Consider the following 19,608-nt stretch of genomic DNA (forward strand, 5'->3'; position numbering starts at 1 on the left):
AAGTCTGCAACAGAGGCACAAAAAACAAGAAAAAAAAAAAAACACACACATATGCATACATACACACGTATAGATCTAGAGGATAATATTTTTTTTATTACAAAATATACAAACAAGGTTAAAGCCGGCACTTAAGACCACTAGGGGGCGTGCGCACGATGCCTGAGCCGTTTTGCGGGGCCGGCAGCCGCGATGTCCGCTGGCCACCAGTTCTGTCAGGGGAGAATAGACAGATCTGCTGTTCTTAGCGATTAGGAACAGCGATCCGTCTCCTCCTCCAGTCACTACACTGCCACCACAGTTAGAAACACCTCCCTAGGGAACACTTAACCCCTTGATCGCCCCCTAGTGTTAACCGCTTCCCTGCCAGTGACATTTATACAGTAATCAGTGGCTATTTTTAGCACTGATCACTGTATAAAATGTCAATGGTGCTCAAAAAAAAAAAAAAATTAAGAAGTGTCTGATCTGGTAACCTCAATGTCGCAGTCCAGTAAAAAAATGAAAAAAATAAAATAAAATAAGAACATTTGCTGATCACCGCCATTACTAGTAAAAAATAAAAATATATAATAATAAAAATGTTATACATCTATTCCTTATTTTGTAGATGCTATAACTTTTGCGCAAACCAATATATGCCTATTGCATTTTTTTTTTATCAAAAATACGTAGAAGAAGAATTTATTTTTTTATATTTGGGATATTTATTAGCAAAAAGTAAAAAATATAGTTTGTTTTTCAAATTTTTTCCAAATGTTCAATATTGGTTGAAGATTACGAACCTCCTAGACTTACCAAGAATCAATAGCCTCCATCTCAGCATCATAAGTAAATACAATGGTTTCAACGAGGGCCTTATCTAAAATCAAAAGCACATATTTATTTAAATTAATTGCACAGACCAAATTACAGAAATAAAACAATTGTTAATGAAAAGTACATCAGAAAGTCCAAAACCCCGTTACTTCTTGATGTGCAAGTCTCACAAAGTAAAATAGTGCCGACGGAACTTTTGGCACCCCGATTAGGTGCTTTCGCCAAACAGTGCCTCCTGCCCTCTAAACCAGAGGTCTCCAAACTTTCTAAACAAAGGGCCAGTTTACTGTCCTTCAGAGTTTAGAAGGGGCCAGTGGGAGTAGAAAATACCCTACCTCAGATACCCAAACATTAGTTTTAGTGGGTGCAATAGTGCCCCATTGTTGGTGTCAGTGGGAGGAATGGTGCTCCATCATTAGTGTCAGTTGTGGATGGAATAGTGCCCCAAGGGCTGGATAGAGGCAAGCAAAGGGCCACATCCAGCCCTAGGGCTGCAGTTTGGGGAGCCTTGTCATCTGCTAGTGTTGGTCCACTGCGTTTTATCAAGTCCAAAGTCAGCGCAGCCCTCTACTAGGAAATTCTAGAGCACTTCAGGCTTCCCTCTGCTGAGCAGCTTTATGCCCACACTGCCAAAAGTACCAAGACCTGGTTTAATGATCATGGTATCACTGTGCTTGATTGGGCAGCAAACTCGCCTGACCTAAGCTCCATGAAGGTTTTGACAACCATCTTAAAACAACATGCATGCGATTTCCTGTGCATGTGCAAAGTTGGGTAGGGTGGGGTGATAGACCTCATTCTCGGCTAGTCAAAAAATGATAAAGTGCTGCCTTGTTGCACAACTAAATGGCACCAGATTAAAAAAAAAAATTATTGCAAAACTGAGAAAAAGAGAAAAAAATGTATGAAAATAAAAAATAAGAAACAAAATCAAAAATAGTCTTGGTCAGTATGAAAGTGATAACTAACATTTATCATAGAAGGTTATTACTGGGAATCCTTTTCGGATTCTTTTCGGATTTTCGGAATCCTTTTCGTGACATTATACATGTCTATCTCCCACATGCTAACTTTAGAGAAGTCAATGTTTTTTTAACGGCGGAGTGGTAAATCATAAGGTCAGCAATAAACATTTAACAAGATGACACATAACTCAGATGACATTGCGCAAGATATTTGTTTCTATTCCAGATGTTAGTATTGTAGCAATCACACGCCTAAATAATGGTCCTGAGGCAATACCCAGTAATACAGACAGTGTAAAATAATGCAAGCTCCCTGTTGGAGAAGTTCAGATTCTGGCCCAATAACAGGTAAAATCTCCCAAAAAAGGCACAGCTATTTCAGTGGGTGGGGTTTCCTTTCACTTTGGAGATTTTCCTTCACTTCCTGATGTGTTTCTGGGACAGGAAGTGAAGTGAAAGCAGAAACCCAGACACCCTTACAATCCAAACAAAAGGCTCTAACCTAATCTATACTGAAAAAAAGTTTTATATATATATAAAATATATATATATATATATATAAAATATATATATATATAAAATATATATATATATATATATATATATATATATATATATATATATATATATATATATATATATATATATATATATATATATACATACACACATACATACATACATACATACATATACACACACACACACACACACACACACACACACACATTTTTACATACATACATTGTATATATATATATATGTATATATATATATATATATATATATATATATATATATATATATATATATATATATACATATATATATATATATATATATATATATATATATATATATATATATATATATATATATACACACACACACACACACACACACACACACACACGAGAAAGAGAAGGTGGATGAGGTAGGGATTCTGGCTGTACATGGTCACATCGTCACAATATTGTTGTCCACATATTGCATCCATCGTCTATTTGCTGTCCTCATATCATCGAACATAAAAAGGCAGTAGAATTCTTGCTGCTGACTTAAAAAACAAAGCACTGCATGTGTACAACCCTCTCTAGCCGCTGTGTTCTGTTAAGAGGCTGAACCGCCTGTTTTTACAACCCCCAGGCCTTAGAGCTCATACTGCAACTATACAGCAATGTGGCTGTAGGTACAGGAGCCTAGGCACCCTCACCTACCAGGAAGTGCACTGATGATATATTTCAGCAGGATTTCAAGACATTTTTTTAGGGTACTGCTTAGGCACAGATAATATTCCTAGATGTCTCCCATATCAGAAAACATTTCCTTTTATTAAGTTCAGGTCCACTTTAAATAGGATTAGCAAGCTTGAATACAGCAAAAAAACAGTAAATCACCTAAACTGTATTTGGTCTCTTTTTAATCAGTCCTAGATGTGTTTTTGCCAAAAGGTAATGTTTTTTTTTTTCCACACTGATTTGAAGCCGACAGGAAGCCAACCCAGTAACAAGCATACATAGATTATTAGCCCGGCCAAGGCTGACTTCCTGTCTGGGTCACAATGCACTGTGAGGCATGAAGGAAGGTGGTTCTGGGTCAGATTGAGTATGCTCATTCCTGGGCTGGCTTCCTCTGTTTCCCACAGTTTAGTGAGGAGGAAGCTAGCATGAGAAAGAAAATCTCAGCCAAGGAACTTTTAGTGCCCGTTTTGATATATATTTTTTTCTGCTCTCAAAAGTACATCCAAACATTGGCCAGAACGGGTCTCTCAGCAGTTAGCCTACGGCGCAGAGTATCATTATATGCACATATGGTTTTACTTTTAAAATGTAATACGTGAAACATATGTTACAGCACTCAACACACTTTCAGGTCCAGAAAAAATAGCCTTAAAAAACAGAAAATTGTTGTTAATGTTCATTTTACTGAAAATAAAAAAACTTCAATTTTTTTTCTTTTACTTGTTCCCTTTTTATTATGGTTAAAGTTTATTTTGTTACATGTTCTTCGTCACACAGCATAACTTTTTTTTTTTTTTTTATACACATTTTAAATTGCTGATCTTTTCTGTAAATTTTTAACACCAAGACCCCTTTCACACTGAGGAGTTTTTCAGGCGGTACAGCACTAAAAATATAGCGCTGCTATACCGCCGGAAAAACTACTGCCCAGCAACCTCAATGTGAAAGCCGGAGGGCTTTCACACTGAGGCGATGCGCTGGCGGGAGACAAAAAAATCTCCTGTCAGCAGCATCTTTGGAGCGGTGAGAGGAGCGGCGTGTATACCGCTCCTTCCCATTTAAAACAATGGGAACCGCGGAAATACCGCCCGCAATGCGACTCTGCAGAGGCGCATTGCGGGCGGTATTAAACCTTTATCGGCCGCTAGCGGGGGTTAATGCCGCCCCGCTAGCGGCCGAATCCTGTGGCAAATCCGACGGTATAGCGCCGCTATTATTAACGGCGTTATACCGCCACCGCAGCTCCCGCCCCAGTTTGAAAGGGGCATAAAGCTTTTCTCTGCCATGTTAGAAAGAGGGAGTTGGCAAGCGTATCATTTCCATAATTAACATAGTCAACGGTGATGGAAGATCTTTTTATAACTAGCAAAACTAGGTTTGTCCTAACAAAAAAAATTAATTAAAAACGTATAGAAGCTTGTCTTCTGCATTGAGCAGCAACTCAGTGGGGGTTATTTACGAAAGGCAAATCCACTCTGCGCTACAAGTGCACTCTCAAGTACCGTCGCTGTAGAAATGAGGGGGACATGCAAGGAAAAAAAAAAAAAAAAAAAAAAAAAACACAGCATTTTTGCTTGCACCCGATTGGATGATAAAAATTGGCAGAGCTTCCCCTCAGATCTACAGCGACTGCACTTACAAGTGCACTTGCAGTCCAAAGCAGATTTGCCCTTTGTAAATAACCCCCAGTGTGTCTCCAGTCTTTGTCAGGGGTCAGACTCCCTTTGTCACTGTTCAAAGTAGCCCAGAGGCCTGCTCCAAAGAAACATCTAAAAGACTAGTACACACTACTAGGTGACAGCTCAGGTTGGTGATGTACTAACAATCAGATGTTAGTACAGTGATCTACCCTGCTAAGCTATTGTGTTCTGACAGGGAGGCAGGCCCGAATTTCCCACAAGGCCACTGAGGCCAGGCCTTGGGGCGGCAGGGGCATGGAGTCCCCCGACGCCCGGAACATACAGTTAAGGACAGTAAGTTATGGGGGAATCCGCTCGCTCGTTAACAAGTGATTGCGGCGATGTCGCCGAAATCACTTGTAAAATGTGTGCTCCCGTCCGTCCTCCCCTCTCCCCACCCCACATACCTCTCTTTGCTGGCTCTGTCTTCGGGACTCCGTCCTCCCCCCGGCCACCGAGTCGGTCTTCTGTCCCTGCTGTCCATGTACACAGTGAGAGGGGAGAGCTGTGCTCTTCCCATCTCAGCTATGACAGGAGTTCTAGCACAGTGCTAGGACTCCTGTTTTGGAGGTGACAGGGTCAATAAAGAGAACATGTCACCTCCAATTGCCATCACACAGGGAATTGTTTTCTCCTGTGTGATAGCAAAAAAGTTAAGTGAAATTTTTTTAATAAAAAATAAATAAGAAATAATTAAATTAATAAAATAAAAATGTAAAGAATAAGAAAAAATAATAAGGAAAATCATAAGAAAATTATACAAAAATTTAAAAAAAGTAAGCGACAAGCTACAAAAAAATTTAAATTAAATTTAACTAACCGTGCCGCCCATTCTCTGTTGATTTGGGGGGGGGGGGTTCGGTTGGCAGGGAGGGGGTGCATTGCAGAACCTGGCCTTGGGGCGGCAGGGAGAGCAAATCCGGCCCTGCAGGGAGGCGCGTGCCCCCCCCCCCCCCCCGTCAGAACACTCCAGTCAGCTCTCTCAACCAACGATCAGGAGCCAGTCTGTCTTCTGGTTTTCCAGCATACCCACTTGACAGAAGCTGGCTGAACAGGCTGGCTGATACACATGGGCCAAATGTCGGCCATTTTTTATTGAACCAGCCGATGTCGCCTGACGTTCAGCTCGTGTGTACTAGGCTTAAGGCCGCTTTGCACACAGAGCCATCGCGCTGCAGTGCGTTCTTGACGGGTATTCATCCCTGAATGTATAGGGCCTTAAGTTACAATTCGGTAGTGTGTGCAGCCCTATCCAGCCACACATCATACCGTAAACTTTAACAGGCTAAACACTGCACCAATCCCTAAAATATTGATAGGACTGGAATGAGATGCATCAAAGAACTTATTATGCAAAATGGTCTGCGTCAGATTTCAGAGCCAGCGTAAAATTGAAGGGAAACATTTTGATTGGGAGACATTTATTCTAAAACACTAGGAAAAGAATTAGTGAGAACTGTGCTACTGAAAAAGCCACACAATCAGGCAAGTAAAAAAGCCATGAAGCAAGCATTAGCCCCTTCTGTATCAGACAACTCGAATAGTTTCTATATAGGCCACAAGCACAGTTCCTGATAAAGAAGGCTTGGCATCCAGAAAATTGGCCAATAACTTCCAATTCCCAATAAGACTGAACGTCGTACATTTTTTTCTGATGACTTCGTTGTTTTTATGACGCTGCTTCTTCTCAAACAATATTCTTACACCTACAGACATCCGACATTTGAGCTTATCTAAACTTGCCCCCCCCACTTTTTTCTGAAAATCCGTGTGTAATACAACCATACAGCATTCCAGCTATTTCTGACGATTATTTGTTAATCAATGAGTCATCTGGGATGTTGCCCGCTATTGACACGTTGGCTTTTAGAGCTGTAATTTTCATTCCAGATTATACAATTATCGCTTTAGACATAACACTGAAAACAGCAGTCAGTGCTAAAATTCTTACTTTCTTTTTCAACTTTAAGATTTTCATAGTATGTGTAGTTAAAGGGGTATATAAAAGGTACAAATTTTTTTTCCTAAATAGCTTCCTTTACCTTAGTGTAGTGCTCCTTCACTTACCTCATACTTCCATTTTGCTTTTAAATGTCCTTATTTCTTCTGAGAAATCCTCACTTCCTGTTCTTCTGTCTGTAACTACACACAGTAATGCAAGGCTTTCTCCCTGGTGTTAAGTGTCGTGCTCGCCCCCTCCCTTGGACTACAGGAGAGTCAGGATGCCCACTAACACACAGTTCCTTTCTCTATCTGCAACGTAGAGAGCGTCCTGACTCTCCCGTAGTCCAAGCGAGGGGGCGAGCGCGACACTCCACACCAGGGAGAAAGCCTCGCATTACTCTGTGGAGTTACAGACAGAAGAACAGGAAGTGAGGATTTCTCAGAAGAAATAAGGACATTTAAAAGCAAAATCGAAGCATGAGGTAAGTGAAGGAGGACTGCACTGAGGTAAAGAAAGCCATTTAGGAAAAAAAAAATTGTACATTTACAACCCCTTTAACGTGTATGTCAAGTCAACATGTGTTGCTTACTTTTGGATAGAGTGGGGAAGAATTAGAACCCACAGTTTTAACTGTTATGCCAGGGCGACATTGAGAATGGTTTCAACAGGCTTGCAATAATGGCATCAGTTAGACATGTCTTATTTGCTAGCAAGGCCAATAAAACGTCACAGTTTGCAGTCACTATATGTAATTTGTATGATTTCCTAGTAATCAACTGCAGTTTGCATATACTATTGCCTTGAACAGCAATCTCATTTTGACCAGTATCTCCCCCCCCCCCCCCCCCCCCAATTCATGGTCATCAGCAATTGTTTTTTTTAACCAACATTTTGCTATTCAGAAAAGTAAAAGTTGTCCTCAAAAACGGACCTGTCCAAGGCCATCCAAACACTGGAGGTTGAAGAAAGGACATATATGTGGACATAATCCTGGGATTAGGATTTCTATAGCGCTGGTTTAATACTTTTTCTTTTACACACTTTTTGCTGTCTTCAGATCTAGTAAGCCAAGCAAAAGCCCATTAGGGAACCTCATGATCTGTCTGAAATGCAATACCTGAATGACCAGCACTAGGGAAATGAAATCAGAATAGCCAAGTGGGATAGAAAAGTCTGGCTTTCACACTACAATCAGACAAAGTATCAGCACTTTTTTTCTTGAACAGTATTCATCTCCCAGTGGGACAAAGTACACATACTACATGGCTCATCTCCCTCTGCATCACTCATGCCGATGCTTGCCTCGGGCAAGTGCCTGGACCTGAAGACAGAGGCTCGATATCAAAGCAAACTTCTCCTTCCAGCTGTGGTGTAAGGGGGCGTGCGTGTTACAATGTACCACCTTGACTCCAGATGTTACTTTTTAACATGGCCCCTTTCACACGATAAGCCCGCTCGGATCCACCTGTCTATTTTACAGCCGGATCTGAGCCACCCATTGACTTGTACAGGGAGTGCAGAATTATTAGGCAAATGAGTATTTTGACCACATCATCCTCTTTATGCATGTTGTCTTACTCCAAGCTGTATAGGCTCGAAAGCCTACTACCAATTAGGCATATTAGGTAATGTACATCTCTGTAATGAGAAGGTGTGTGGTCTAATGACATCAACACCCTATATCAGGTGTGCATAATTATTAGGCAACTTCCTTTCCTTTGGCAAAATGGGTCAAAAGAAGGACTTGACAGGCTCAGAAAAGTCAAAAATAGTGAGATATCTTGCAGAGGGATGCAGCACTCTTAAAATTGCAAAGCTTCTGAAGCGTGATCATCGAACAATCAAGCGTTTCATTCAAAATAGTCAACAGGGTCGCAAGAAGCGTGTGGAAAAACCAAGGCGCAAAATAACTGCCCATGAACTGAGAAAAGTCAAGCGTGCAGCTGCCAAGATGCCACTTGCCACCAGTTTGGCCATATTTCAGAGCTGCAACATCACTGGAGTGCCCAAAAGCACAAGGTGTGCAATACTCAGAGACATGGCCAAGGTAAGAAAGGCTGAAAGACGACCACCACTGAACAAGACACACAAGCTGAAACGTCAAGACTGGGCCTAGAAATATCTCAAGACTGATTTTTCTAAGGTTTTATGGACTGATGAAATGAGAGTGAGTCTTGATGGGCCAGATGGATGGGCCCGTGGCTGGATTGGTAAAGGGCAGAGAGCTCCAGTCCGACTCAGACGCCAGCAAGGTGGAGGTGGAGTACTGGTTTGGGCTGGTACCATCAAAGATGAGCTTGTGGGGCCTTTTCAGGTTGAGGATGGAGTCAAGCTCAACTCCCAGTCCTACTGCCAGTTTCTGGAAGACACCTTCTTCAAGCAGTGGTACAGGAAGAAGTCTGCATCCTTCAAGAAAAACATGATTTTCATGCAGGACAATGCTCCATCACACGCGTCCAAGTACTCCACAGCGTGGCTGGCAAGAAAGGGTATAAAAGAAGAAAAACTAATGACATGGCCTCCTTGTTCACCTGATCTGAACCCCATTGAGAACCTGTGGTCCATCATCAAATGTGAGATTTACAAGGAGGGAAAACAGTACACCTCTCTGAACAGTGTCTGGGAGGCTGTGGTTGCTGCTGCACGCAATGTTGATGGTGAACAGATCAAAACACTGACAGAATCCATGGATGGCAGGCTTTTGAGTGTCCTTGCAAAGAAAGGTGGCTATATTGGTCACTGATTTGTTTTTTGAATGTCAGAAATGTATATTTGAGAATGTTCAGATGTTATATTGGTTTCACTGGTAAAAATAAATAATTGAAATGGGTATATATTTATTTTTTTGTTAAGTTGCCTAATAATTATGCACAGTAATAGTCACCTGCACACACAGATATCCCCCTAAAATAGCTAAAACTAAAAACAAACTAAAAACTACTTCCAAAAATATTCAGCTTTGATATTAATGAGTTTTTTGGGTTCATTGAGAACATGGTTGTTGTTCAATAATAAAATTAATCCTCAAAAATACAACTTGCCTAATAATTCTGCACTCCCTGTATGGGTAGGCGGATGTCAGCAGAGATGTGCCCGCTGAGGACCTCCTGCCATCCGATAAGATCCCCTCAAAACAGACTTATAGCGATCCGATCCGCTGGACGGATAGTGAACGTATCGGAGGGCTCCGACAGGTCCGTCCCTGCACAGTGAGCAGTCATCCGCCGGTTTAGCGGGGTTCAACAGAGCGATTGCTCACTGAGCTCCGAAAAACGGACATCAATGCATTCCTATGGAAAAACAGATCACACCAGTTAAAGCGGTAGTTCCCCCTCAACATTTTTTTACCCTTAGATGGATGCTCATTTTGTCTAGGGGAATCGGCTAGTTGTTTTAAAATCGAAGCTGTACTTACGATCTTCTCCGCCGCTTCCGGGTATGGTCTTCGGGACTGGGCGTTCCTATTTTGATTGACAGTCTTCCGACAGGCTTCTGACGGTCGCATCCATCGCGTCACGAGTAGCCTGAAAGAAGCCGAATGTCGGCGTGGCTCTATACGGCGCCTGCGCACCGACGTTCGTCTACTTTCGGAAAATTGTGACGCGATAGATGCGACCGTCGGAAGCCTGTCAATCAAGAAGGAACGCCCAGACCCGAAGACCATACCCGGAAGCGGCGGAGAAGATCGCTCTCTAAAACGGTAAGTACAGCTTCGATTTTAAAACAACTAGCCGATTCCCCTAGACAAAATGAGCATCTATCTAAGGGTAACATTTTTTTTGAGGGGGGACTACCGATTTAAACATCTATTTTCATCCGCTTCAATCAACTTCTGTTTTTTTTGAACAGATGAAAGCCCTTTTTATTATCCGTTAAAAAAAATGGATGTGAAATGGACGAATGGTCTGTTTGTCATTGGTAGTGTATGTAAAAAACAAAAACAAAAAAACACACGGATGAAAAACTGATGACTACTTCATCCGTTTTGACGTGACTGAACCGATGGAATGAACTGTCCACCTGATGCCTCGTACACACGATCATTTTTCGGCATGAAAAAAAACCCGAAGTTTTTTAAGCATGTAGAAAAAAAAACGTTGTTTTTCCAACTTCATCATTAAAACAACGTTGCCCACACACCATCGTTTTTAAAAAATGATCTAGCAAATTGTGGTGACGTACAACACGTACGACGGCACTATAAAGGGGAAGTTCCATTCGCCTTTGGGCTGCTTTAGCTGATTCTGTGTTAGTAAAAGACGATTCGCGCTTTTCTGTCTGTTACAGCGTGATGAATGTGCTTACTCCATTATGAATGGTAGTTTTACCAAAACGAGCTCCCGTCTCATAACTTGCTTCTGAGCATGCGCAGGTTTTTAACGTCGTTTAACTGCATACTAGCTCATTATGAAATACTTACCTTGGAACAAGGTTCGGGGAACTTACCTGGTCCACGCCGAGGGAGATGTCATCTTTCCTCCGCGTGTATTCCGGGTATCGCCGCTCCAGCGCAGTGATTTGCTGGAGCGGCGATGACGTCACTCCCGTGCATGCGCGTTGGAGACTTCTGTCCAGCTGCCGGGCCTTTACCCGAAGATCCCCGCTGCGCATGCGCCGCTGCAGTCAGCGGCGCATTGCGAGGGGAATATCCCCTAAACCGTACAGGTTTAGGAGATATTCTTTATACTTACAGGTAAGCCTTATTATAGGCTTGGAAAAAACAAGATGCGCTATATAAAACGAAAAAAAAACTTTTTTCTAAATAATCATGACATAGATCAATGTCCATATATGATCTAAAAACAAAAAGAAAGTCCAGATCCCCAGTGAAGTGAAGGAAACAGAAAAATTAGTCCATAAGTGCTTGATCTAAAGCTGTAGTGACGATCCAATGAATAGCAAAAACCTCCACCATAAATCAAGATGTCTGCTTACCAGATGACCAGCGGTCTCTTAATTAAAAGAAGACCAAAGTAGGCGTGTAGATAAACACTATGGCAGTTGGATTGTAGAAAAACTGTATAACAAGTACACCTCCGTCTCAAGCCAATCGATGGAAAATTGGGGTCCCGATGATCATGAAAGACACATAAGGGCCACAATAGTGTAGTAACGTAGGTAACATTTATTAAAAAGAAGAAAAAAACGCACTTACATATAAACGGTAAAATTTAGGCATGTCAAAATTTGGAGCTCCGGCCGGAAGCCAACCAAATAGACCCGTCCAGGTAGGTAGGGAAAGGTGCAGTCAACGGGGGGTGATCCGATACGACACTCGTTCCGCCCGACCGGTTTCGCGAAAACTCGCTTCCTCATAGTGCCCTATGAGGAAGCGAGTTTTCGCGAAACCGGTCGGGCGGAACGAGTGTCGTATCGGATCACCCCCCGTTGACTGCACCTTTCCCTACCTACCTGGACGGGTCTATTTGGTTGGCTTCCGGCCGGAGCTCCAAATTTTGACATGCCTAAATTTTACCGTTTATATGTAAGTGCGTTTTTTTCTTCTTTTTAATAAATGTTACCTACGTTACTACACTATTGTGGCCCTTATGTGTCTTTCATGATCATCGGGACCCCAATTTTCCATCGATTGGCTTGAGACGGAGGTGTACTTGTTATACAGTTTTTCTACAATCCAACTGCCATAGTGTTTATCTACACGCCTACTTTGGTCTTCTTTTAATTAAGAGACCGCTGGTCATCTGGTAAGCAGACATCTTGATTTATGGTGGAGGTTTTTGCTATTCATTGGATCGTCACTACAGCTTTAGATCAAGCACTTATGGACTAATTTTTCTGTTTCCTTCACTTCACTGGGGATCTGGACTTTCTTTTTGTTTTTAGATCATATATGGACATTGATCTATGTCATGATTATTTAGAAAAAAGTTTTTTTTTCGTTTTATATAGCGCATCTTGTTTTTTCCATTTTATGTTATTACTGTACAATATTTACAGGAAGGTGCAGCTTTATTTACATTGATTTTGTTTACACACGTGTATTTTTTATGAGCATTAGTTTGTTCATTTCTATATGTATTAGCGCAGTTGCTCCCACAATTTTTTCCACTTATTATAGGCTTACCTGTAAGTGAAAGTGGTAGTACAGAGTATACTACCGCTTTAAAAAAACAAAAAAAACGATTTAACACAATAGGAAAGCTGGAATTCTACTTTAATGTTTGTAATCAGGGGGTGCTGCAGCTGTTTGAAGGTCATTCATACCTTTAAAGGCTTTGTTTGCACAGCGGACGCTTTTTGTAAGGCCCTGAGAATAGGCGTATTAAATTGGTACTTAAACCTACAGTAAATGTTGTTATTTTTATCTTAAAGAGGAAGTAAAGCGCAGTTTTTTTTCTGACCTGCAAAAATAAAAAAGGCATAATGTACTAGTATGCATTGCATACTAGCACATTATGTGAAACTTACCTGCAAACAAAGCCTTCGTCGTCACCGCTGGAAGACGCATCCATCTTCGCCCGTCTTCCTACCGGGTCTGCAGGGGGGACGCGACCTTTCTGTGCAATATTACGGCACAAAGCAATAAGTACAACCTCTTATCCTCCTCCCCCAACAACGTTTGCCTTCAACATCACTTTGAACCATTAAATTCCAATGCCCTTGTTAGACATGCCTGGGTAGGGAACATTAAAGCCCTGTACATACGGCCGGGATTCTTGTCAGGAAAAAAACATTGTTTTTCCTGACAAGAATCTCGTACCGGCTGAGTGTACACACGTACAATTCAAAAGAACTGCCATTCTTTTGAATGGCACGCACAGGGTGACGTCATCTTGCTTCACCCTACCTATGCCTTGAAAGCTACCGCGCATGCGTCAAAGTCATTTCGAGCATGCGCGGGTTTCCATGGATGCATGGTAAGTATACACACGCTCTGGTTTCTCGGCAGGAAAACACTGCCGAGAAAAAGGAGCAGGTTCTCTATTTTTCTCGTCGAGATTCTGGGCAGTTTTCCCCGACGAGAAACCTAAAACACGCTCGGTTTACTCGGCAAGAAGGCTCTGCCAGCAGTTTTCTTGCTGTTCCTGGCCGAGAAAACCGTGCGTGTCTACGAGGCTTAAAGCTAGGTTCATATCAATGCAGTACGGGAAATGCTACAATCTGTGCATGTTTCCCGCACCAAATTCAAAACGCACTGCCTTTTGCGATCCGCAACAGGTGTCCGTGCAATCCTAACCACTTAAGCCCCGGACCAATATGCTGGCTAAAGACCCAAGGGGTTTTTACAGTTCGGGACTGCGTCGCTTTAACAGACAATTGCGCGGTCGTGCGACGTGGCTCCCAAACAAAATTGGCGTCCTTTTTTCCCCACAAATAGAGCTTTCTTTTGGTGGTATTTGATCACCTCTGCGGTTTTTATTTTTTGCGCTATAAACAAAAATAGAGCGACAATTTTAAAAAAAATGCAATATTTTTTACTTTTTGCTGTAATAAATATCCCCCAAAAACATATATATAAAAAAAAAATTTCCTCAGTTTAGGCCGATACGTATTCTTCTACCTTTTTTTGGTAAAAAAAAAAAAAAATCGCAATAATCGTTTATCGGTTGGTTTGCGCAAAATTTATAGCGTTTACAAAATAGGGGATAGTTTTTTTGCATTTTTATTTTTTTTACTAGTAATGGCGGCGATCAGCGATTTTTTTCGTGACTGCGACATTATGGCGGACACTTCGGACAATTTTGACACATTTTTGGGACCATTGTCATTTTCACAGAAAAAAATGCATTTAAATTGCATTCTTTATTGTGAAAATGACAGTTGCAGTTTGGGAGTTAAACACAGGGGGCGCTGTAACATTTAGGGATCACCTAGTGTGTGTTTACTAGTGTAGGGGGGTGTGGCTGTAGGACTGACACCATCGATCGAGTCTTCCCTATAAAAGGGATCACTTGATCGATGCGCCGCCACAGTGAAGCACGGGGAAGCCGTGTTTACACACCGCTCTCCCCGTTCTTCAGCTCCGGGGAGCGATCGCGACGGAGCGGCTAAAAACAAATAGCCGCGCCGTCGTCCCGGATCGCTCCCCGAGCGGACCCGACCTCCGCATTTACCGGGGGGGTCCCGATCGGACCCCCCACCCACGTCTAGCAGAGGACGTATAGGTACGTGGATGTGCCTGTCCGTGCCATTCTGCTGACGTAAATGTACATGAGGAGGTCGGGAACTGGTTAAAGGGTCACTAAAGGAATTTTTTTTTAGCTAAATAGCTTCCTTTACCTTACTGCAGTCCTGGTTTCATGTCCTCAGTGTTCGTTTTTGCTTTGATGTGGCTGTAAATCCTCTCTGTTCTGGAAACTTCCTGGTTGTCTGTTTCCAGATCACCACAGTACTGGGAGATTTCTCACTGTGGTGACTAATCAAGGAGGTGTGATTACGGTTTGTAAAACAAAACTGGATTGGTGCTGAGGGGTTTTAGACAAAGCATCGCTGCCCTCTATTGGCTCTTTGTCTCTGTACATCAGAGAACCAGGAAACAACAGCAAAAACGAAACTAAACTGCAGGTACATTGTATGATTGGTTTTCATCTATTTTTAATCATTTTTAAAAGGAATCGGTTAACTATTATGTCTCTATACCCTGTAAACAGTCATTTCAGCAAAATAATTTTTCCTTCAACTAGTTACCGACCGCCCACCGTCGTTCTACGTCGGCACTTTAAAGATGAATATCTCGGTAACGGCAGCAGCTGCTGCCACAACCGAGATATTCATCTCTTCAGTGGGCGGCCGTGTAAACAATAATGGCGGTCTCCGCGGCGGATTCGCCGCAAGATCGCCGTTATCGGTGGCGGGAGAGGCCCCCCCCTCCCGCCGCTCTCCCGCTTACCGTAGCCGTCGGTAGCGGCGGAGGAGATCGGGACCGTTCGGCAGCTGAGCGGGGTTACGAGTGAAGGAAAAATCTCCTTCACCCGTCCCCATAGCTCTGCTGGGCGGAAGTGACGTCAAAACGTCAGTCCCGCCCAGCCTCTTAAAGCAACATTTTTTTTTTTTGTCATTTGAAAAAAATGTCATTTTCAAAATGTTTTTTTTTTTTTTTTTGCATTTAAGCCTAAATATGAGATCTGAGATCTTTTTGACCCCAGATCTCATATTTAAGAGGACCTGTCATGCTTTTTCTATTACAAGGGATGTTTACATTCCTTGTAATAGGAATAAAAGTGATAATTTTTTATTTTTTTTATTTCAGTGTTAAAAATTGTAAAATAAAAATAAATACGAAAACCCCCAAAAAAAATTTTTTAAAGCGCCCCGTTCCGACGAGCTTGCACGCAGAAGCGAACGCATACGCGAGTAGCGCCCGCATATGAAAACGGTGTTCAAACCACACAAGTAAGGTATCGCCGCGATCGTTAGAGCGAGAGCAATAATTATAGCCCTAGGCCTACTCTGTAACTCAAAAAATGCAACCTGTAGAATTTTTTAAACGTCGCCTATCGAGATTTTTAAGGGTAAAGGTTTGACGCCATGCCACGAGCGGGCGCAATTTGTAAGCGTGACATGTTGGGTATCATTTTACTCGGCGTAACATTATCTTTCACAATATGTAAAAAAAATTGTGCCAAATTTATTGTTGTCTTATTTATTTTTTTTATTTAAAAAAGTGTTTTTTTTCCAAAAAAAAGTGCGCTTGTAAGACCGCTGCGCAAATACGGTGTGACAAAAAGTATTGCAATGACTGCCATTTTATTCTCTAGGGTGTTAGAAAAAATATATATATATATATTTTATAGCAAAAAAAAATGTTTTAGTCTCGTAAACACCGAATCTGAAAAACAGGCTCGGGGCTTAAGTGGTTAGTGACTCTTTAATGAAGCCCCAAATGCAGTTTACAAACAGAGTGCATGACCATGCAACCCGATGCTGCATGCATGTCCTTGGTACGAATTGAGCCCATTCAAAATGAATAGCGGGGGGGGGGAGAATAATAAATTGCACTGAATTGAACAGGAAAGCGGTGCGGTTCCTGTGCAATTTACATGCAGTTCATAATGTAAACCAAGCCTTAAAAGCCAGGTAGCATGCATAGACAGCTGCCCAAAGACAGATTTTTCAAGAGCACAGGGCGTGTGATCCGTACTGGTACTCAGGCATTGAATTCTCATAAATATGAGTGCAATTAATAAATCTTCCCATTATAAGGCTGATTCATACAGACAAACACTGAGTGAGTCAAGGAATTATCCATCTGTAAATCATAGTATTAGAAAGGCTTGGTTGCACGCCACCTGTTTAGATGTGCTGCAATGTGTGGGTGATCGGTATATAATAGACTAATGTTTAGGTATAACCTATATACTACAGTCAGGTACCCATCACTGAAGCTGCAGACACCATGTAGCAGACCAGCCAGACCTCACCTACAGTGTTCAGTAGTGTCTACTGAATATAGGAGACACCTAAATGGCTTTAGCTCCTAATTATACATGACATTTTTCGATTAATCACTTGTTCGCCAATATTTTTGCAACAGACCGAGACCAAAATACTCTGCATGAAGCAATGGTCAGCAAGATGTTAATCGCATGCTACTAAGTGATTAAACATCTCTTGTGTAGCTAAGCCCCGGGGATCATACATACAGCTGATGAATGCAAAGGCTGTCAGTGCTCTTCAACCAAAGAAGCAATTCAATTGAACAGAAAGATCACCGCTAACCACAGACACGGCAATCCATGTTCATGTTAGCACAATGTGGTGCAATACAAGACATGCCTCACTAAGTGGATTTGTTTATAGGGCTGTATGGCTTCAGTCACCTTGTGGCCCAGAGGAAAGCCCACTACTCGGCAAAGTGCACTGGATACCCTTTTGCTAGATTGCTGGTGTACAAATCCCAAATCTCCCATTTACCTCGAAGGTGGTTATGAAGTCTGCCAAGTATTGTTCAGATCACCTGAGCCTGCTGCAATTTTCTCTTCCATCATGTGCTTTCTAATACCCTGACACAAAAAAAAAAAAGAAGGATAGACCAACACAAAGTAGCACATACCGTATTTATCGGCGTATACTGCGCACTTTTTTGCCCTGAATATCAGGGCAAAATCGTGGGTGCGCGATATACACCGATACCCGCGCCAAGTTTGAACCACTGCGCCGGCATATACCGAGCGCAGTACACTCGGGTATAGTCGGGCAGGCTCCTCTCGCGGTCACGTACAGGACGTGAACGCGAGAGGAGCCGAGCCTGCCCGACTATACCCGAGTGTACTGCGCTCGGTATCAAACTCAGCGCGGGAAGCGGGGATCGAGCTGGGAGGACACTGCAGAAGGACGCCGGACCCGACGAGGAGGACACCACCGAAGCCGCAGACGGAAGGCCAGACCCGACGAGGCCGCCGATGGACGCAGCGCAAGACACCAAAACTGTAAGTACTTAAAAAATTTTTTTTTTTTTTTTTTAACAGGAATGCGGGTCCACTTTAGGGGTGCGCGCTATACGCCGGAGCGCGCAATACCCCGATAAATACGGTGATTGTGAAGTTGAAGGAAAATGATAAAAATAAACATGTGAAAAGTGTGGCGTGCATTTGTATTCAGCCCCCCTGAGTCAACACTTTGGAATTACAGCTGCAAGTCTTTTTGGGGATGTCTCTACCAGTTTTGCACATCTAGAAGAGTAAACTTTTTGCCCATTCTACTTTGTAAAATAGCTCAAGTTCTGTGAGATTGGATGGAGAGCATCTGAACAGTAAATTTTCAATTCTTGCCACAGATTCTCAATTGGATTTAGGTCTGAACTTTGACTGAGCCAGTCTAACACATAAGTATGCTTTGATCTAAACCATTCCATTGTAACTCTGGCTGTATGTTTAGGGTCGTTGTCCTGCTGGAAGGTGAGCCTCCACCCTAGTCTCAAGTCTTTTGGAGACTCTTAACAGGTTTTCTTCTAAGATTGCTCTGTATTTGGCTCCATCCATATTGCCATCAACTCGGACCAGCTTCACTGTCCCTGCTGAAGAAAAGCATCCCTACAACATGATGCTGCCACCGCCATGTTTCACAGTGGGGATGGTGTGTTCAGGGTGATGTGTAGTGTTAGTTTTCCATCACACATAGCGTTTTGATTTGGGCCAAAAAATCTATTTTGGTCTCATCTGACCAGAGCATCTTCATCCACATGGTCGCGGTGTCCCCCACATGGATTCTCACAAACTGCAAACAGGACTTCTTATGGCTTTCTTTCAAAGATTGCTTTCTTCTTGCCACTCTTCTATAAAGGACAGATTTGTGGCGTGCACGTCTAATAATTGTCCTGTGGACAGATTCTCCCAACTGAGCTGTGGATCTCTGCAGCTCCCCAAGAGTTACCATGGGCCTCTTGGCTGCTTCTTCAATTAACCCTCTCCATGCAACGGCCTGTCAGTTTAGGTGGATGGCCATGTCTTGGTAGGTTTGCAGTTGTGCCATACTCTCCATTTTTAGTTGATGGATTCAACAGTGCTTCGCGAGACGTTCAAAGCTTGGGAGATTTTTTTTTTATAACCTAACCCTGCTTTAAACTTCTCCACAACTTTATCCCTGACCTGTCTGGTGTGTTCATTGGCCTTCATGATGCCGTTTGTTCACTAAGGTTCTCCAACAAACCTTTGAGGGCTTCACAGAACAGCTGTATTTATACTGAGATTAAAGGAGTTGTAAAGGAAAACATTTTTTGGGCTAAAATGAATGTCTGCAAGGTAGACAGATAGAATAGTGTAATGATTCTGTTAAAAAAAATACCTATTAAATTCCTTCATCTATATCACCTCCGGCGTTCTAGTTTCTGTTCTCTCATTCACTTCCTGGTTTGCGGCACTCGTTCATGTAAGAACTATATTTCCCAGTATGCATTGAGCAAAAACGAACAATGAGGAAGTGAAAAGAGGAATGTCTGCAGGTAAAGGATGCTTATTGTGAAAAAAAAATAAAAATTCCATTACAACCCCTTTAAACTA

The 19,608-nt window shown here is 42.3% G+C and overlaps 1 protein-coding gene across 1 annotated transcript in view; it reads right to left on the reverse strand.

The window, feature by feature from the left end:
• LIMK2 (LIM domain kinase 2) overlaps positions 1–19,608 on the reverse strand; it is a 73,004-nt gene that overhangs the window by 43,391 nt on the left and 10,005 nt on the right. Inside the window, 1 exon segment of the mRNA XM_040349893.1 lies at positions 799–862. Within this exon segment, the coding sequence (XP_040205827.1) occupies positions 799–862 (64 nt within the window).

The sequence above is a fragment of the Rana temporaria genome, chromosome 1, assembly GCF_905171775.1.
Source record: "Rana temporaria chromosome 1, aRanTem1.1, whole genome shotgun sequence".
NCBI classification, from domain to species: Eukaryota; Metazoa; Chordata; class Amphibia; order Anura; family Ranidae; genus Rana; species Rana temporaria.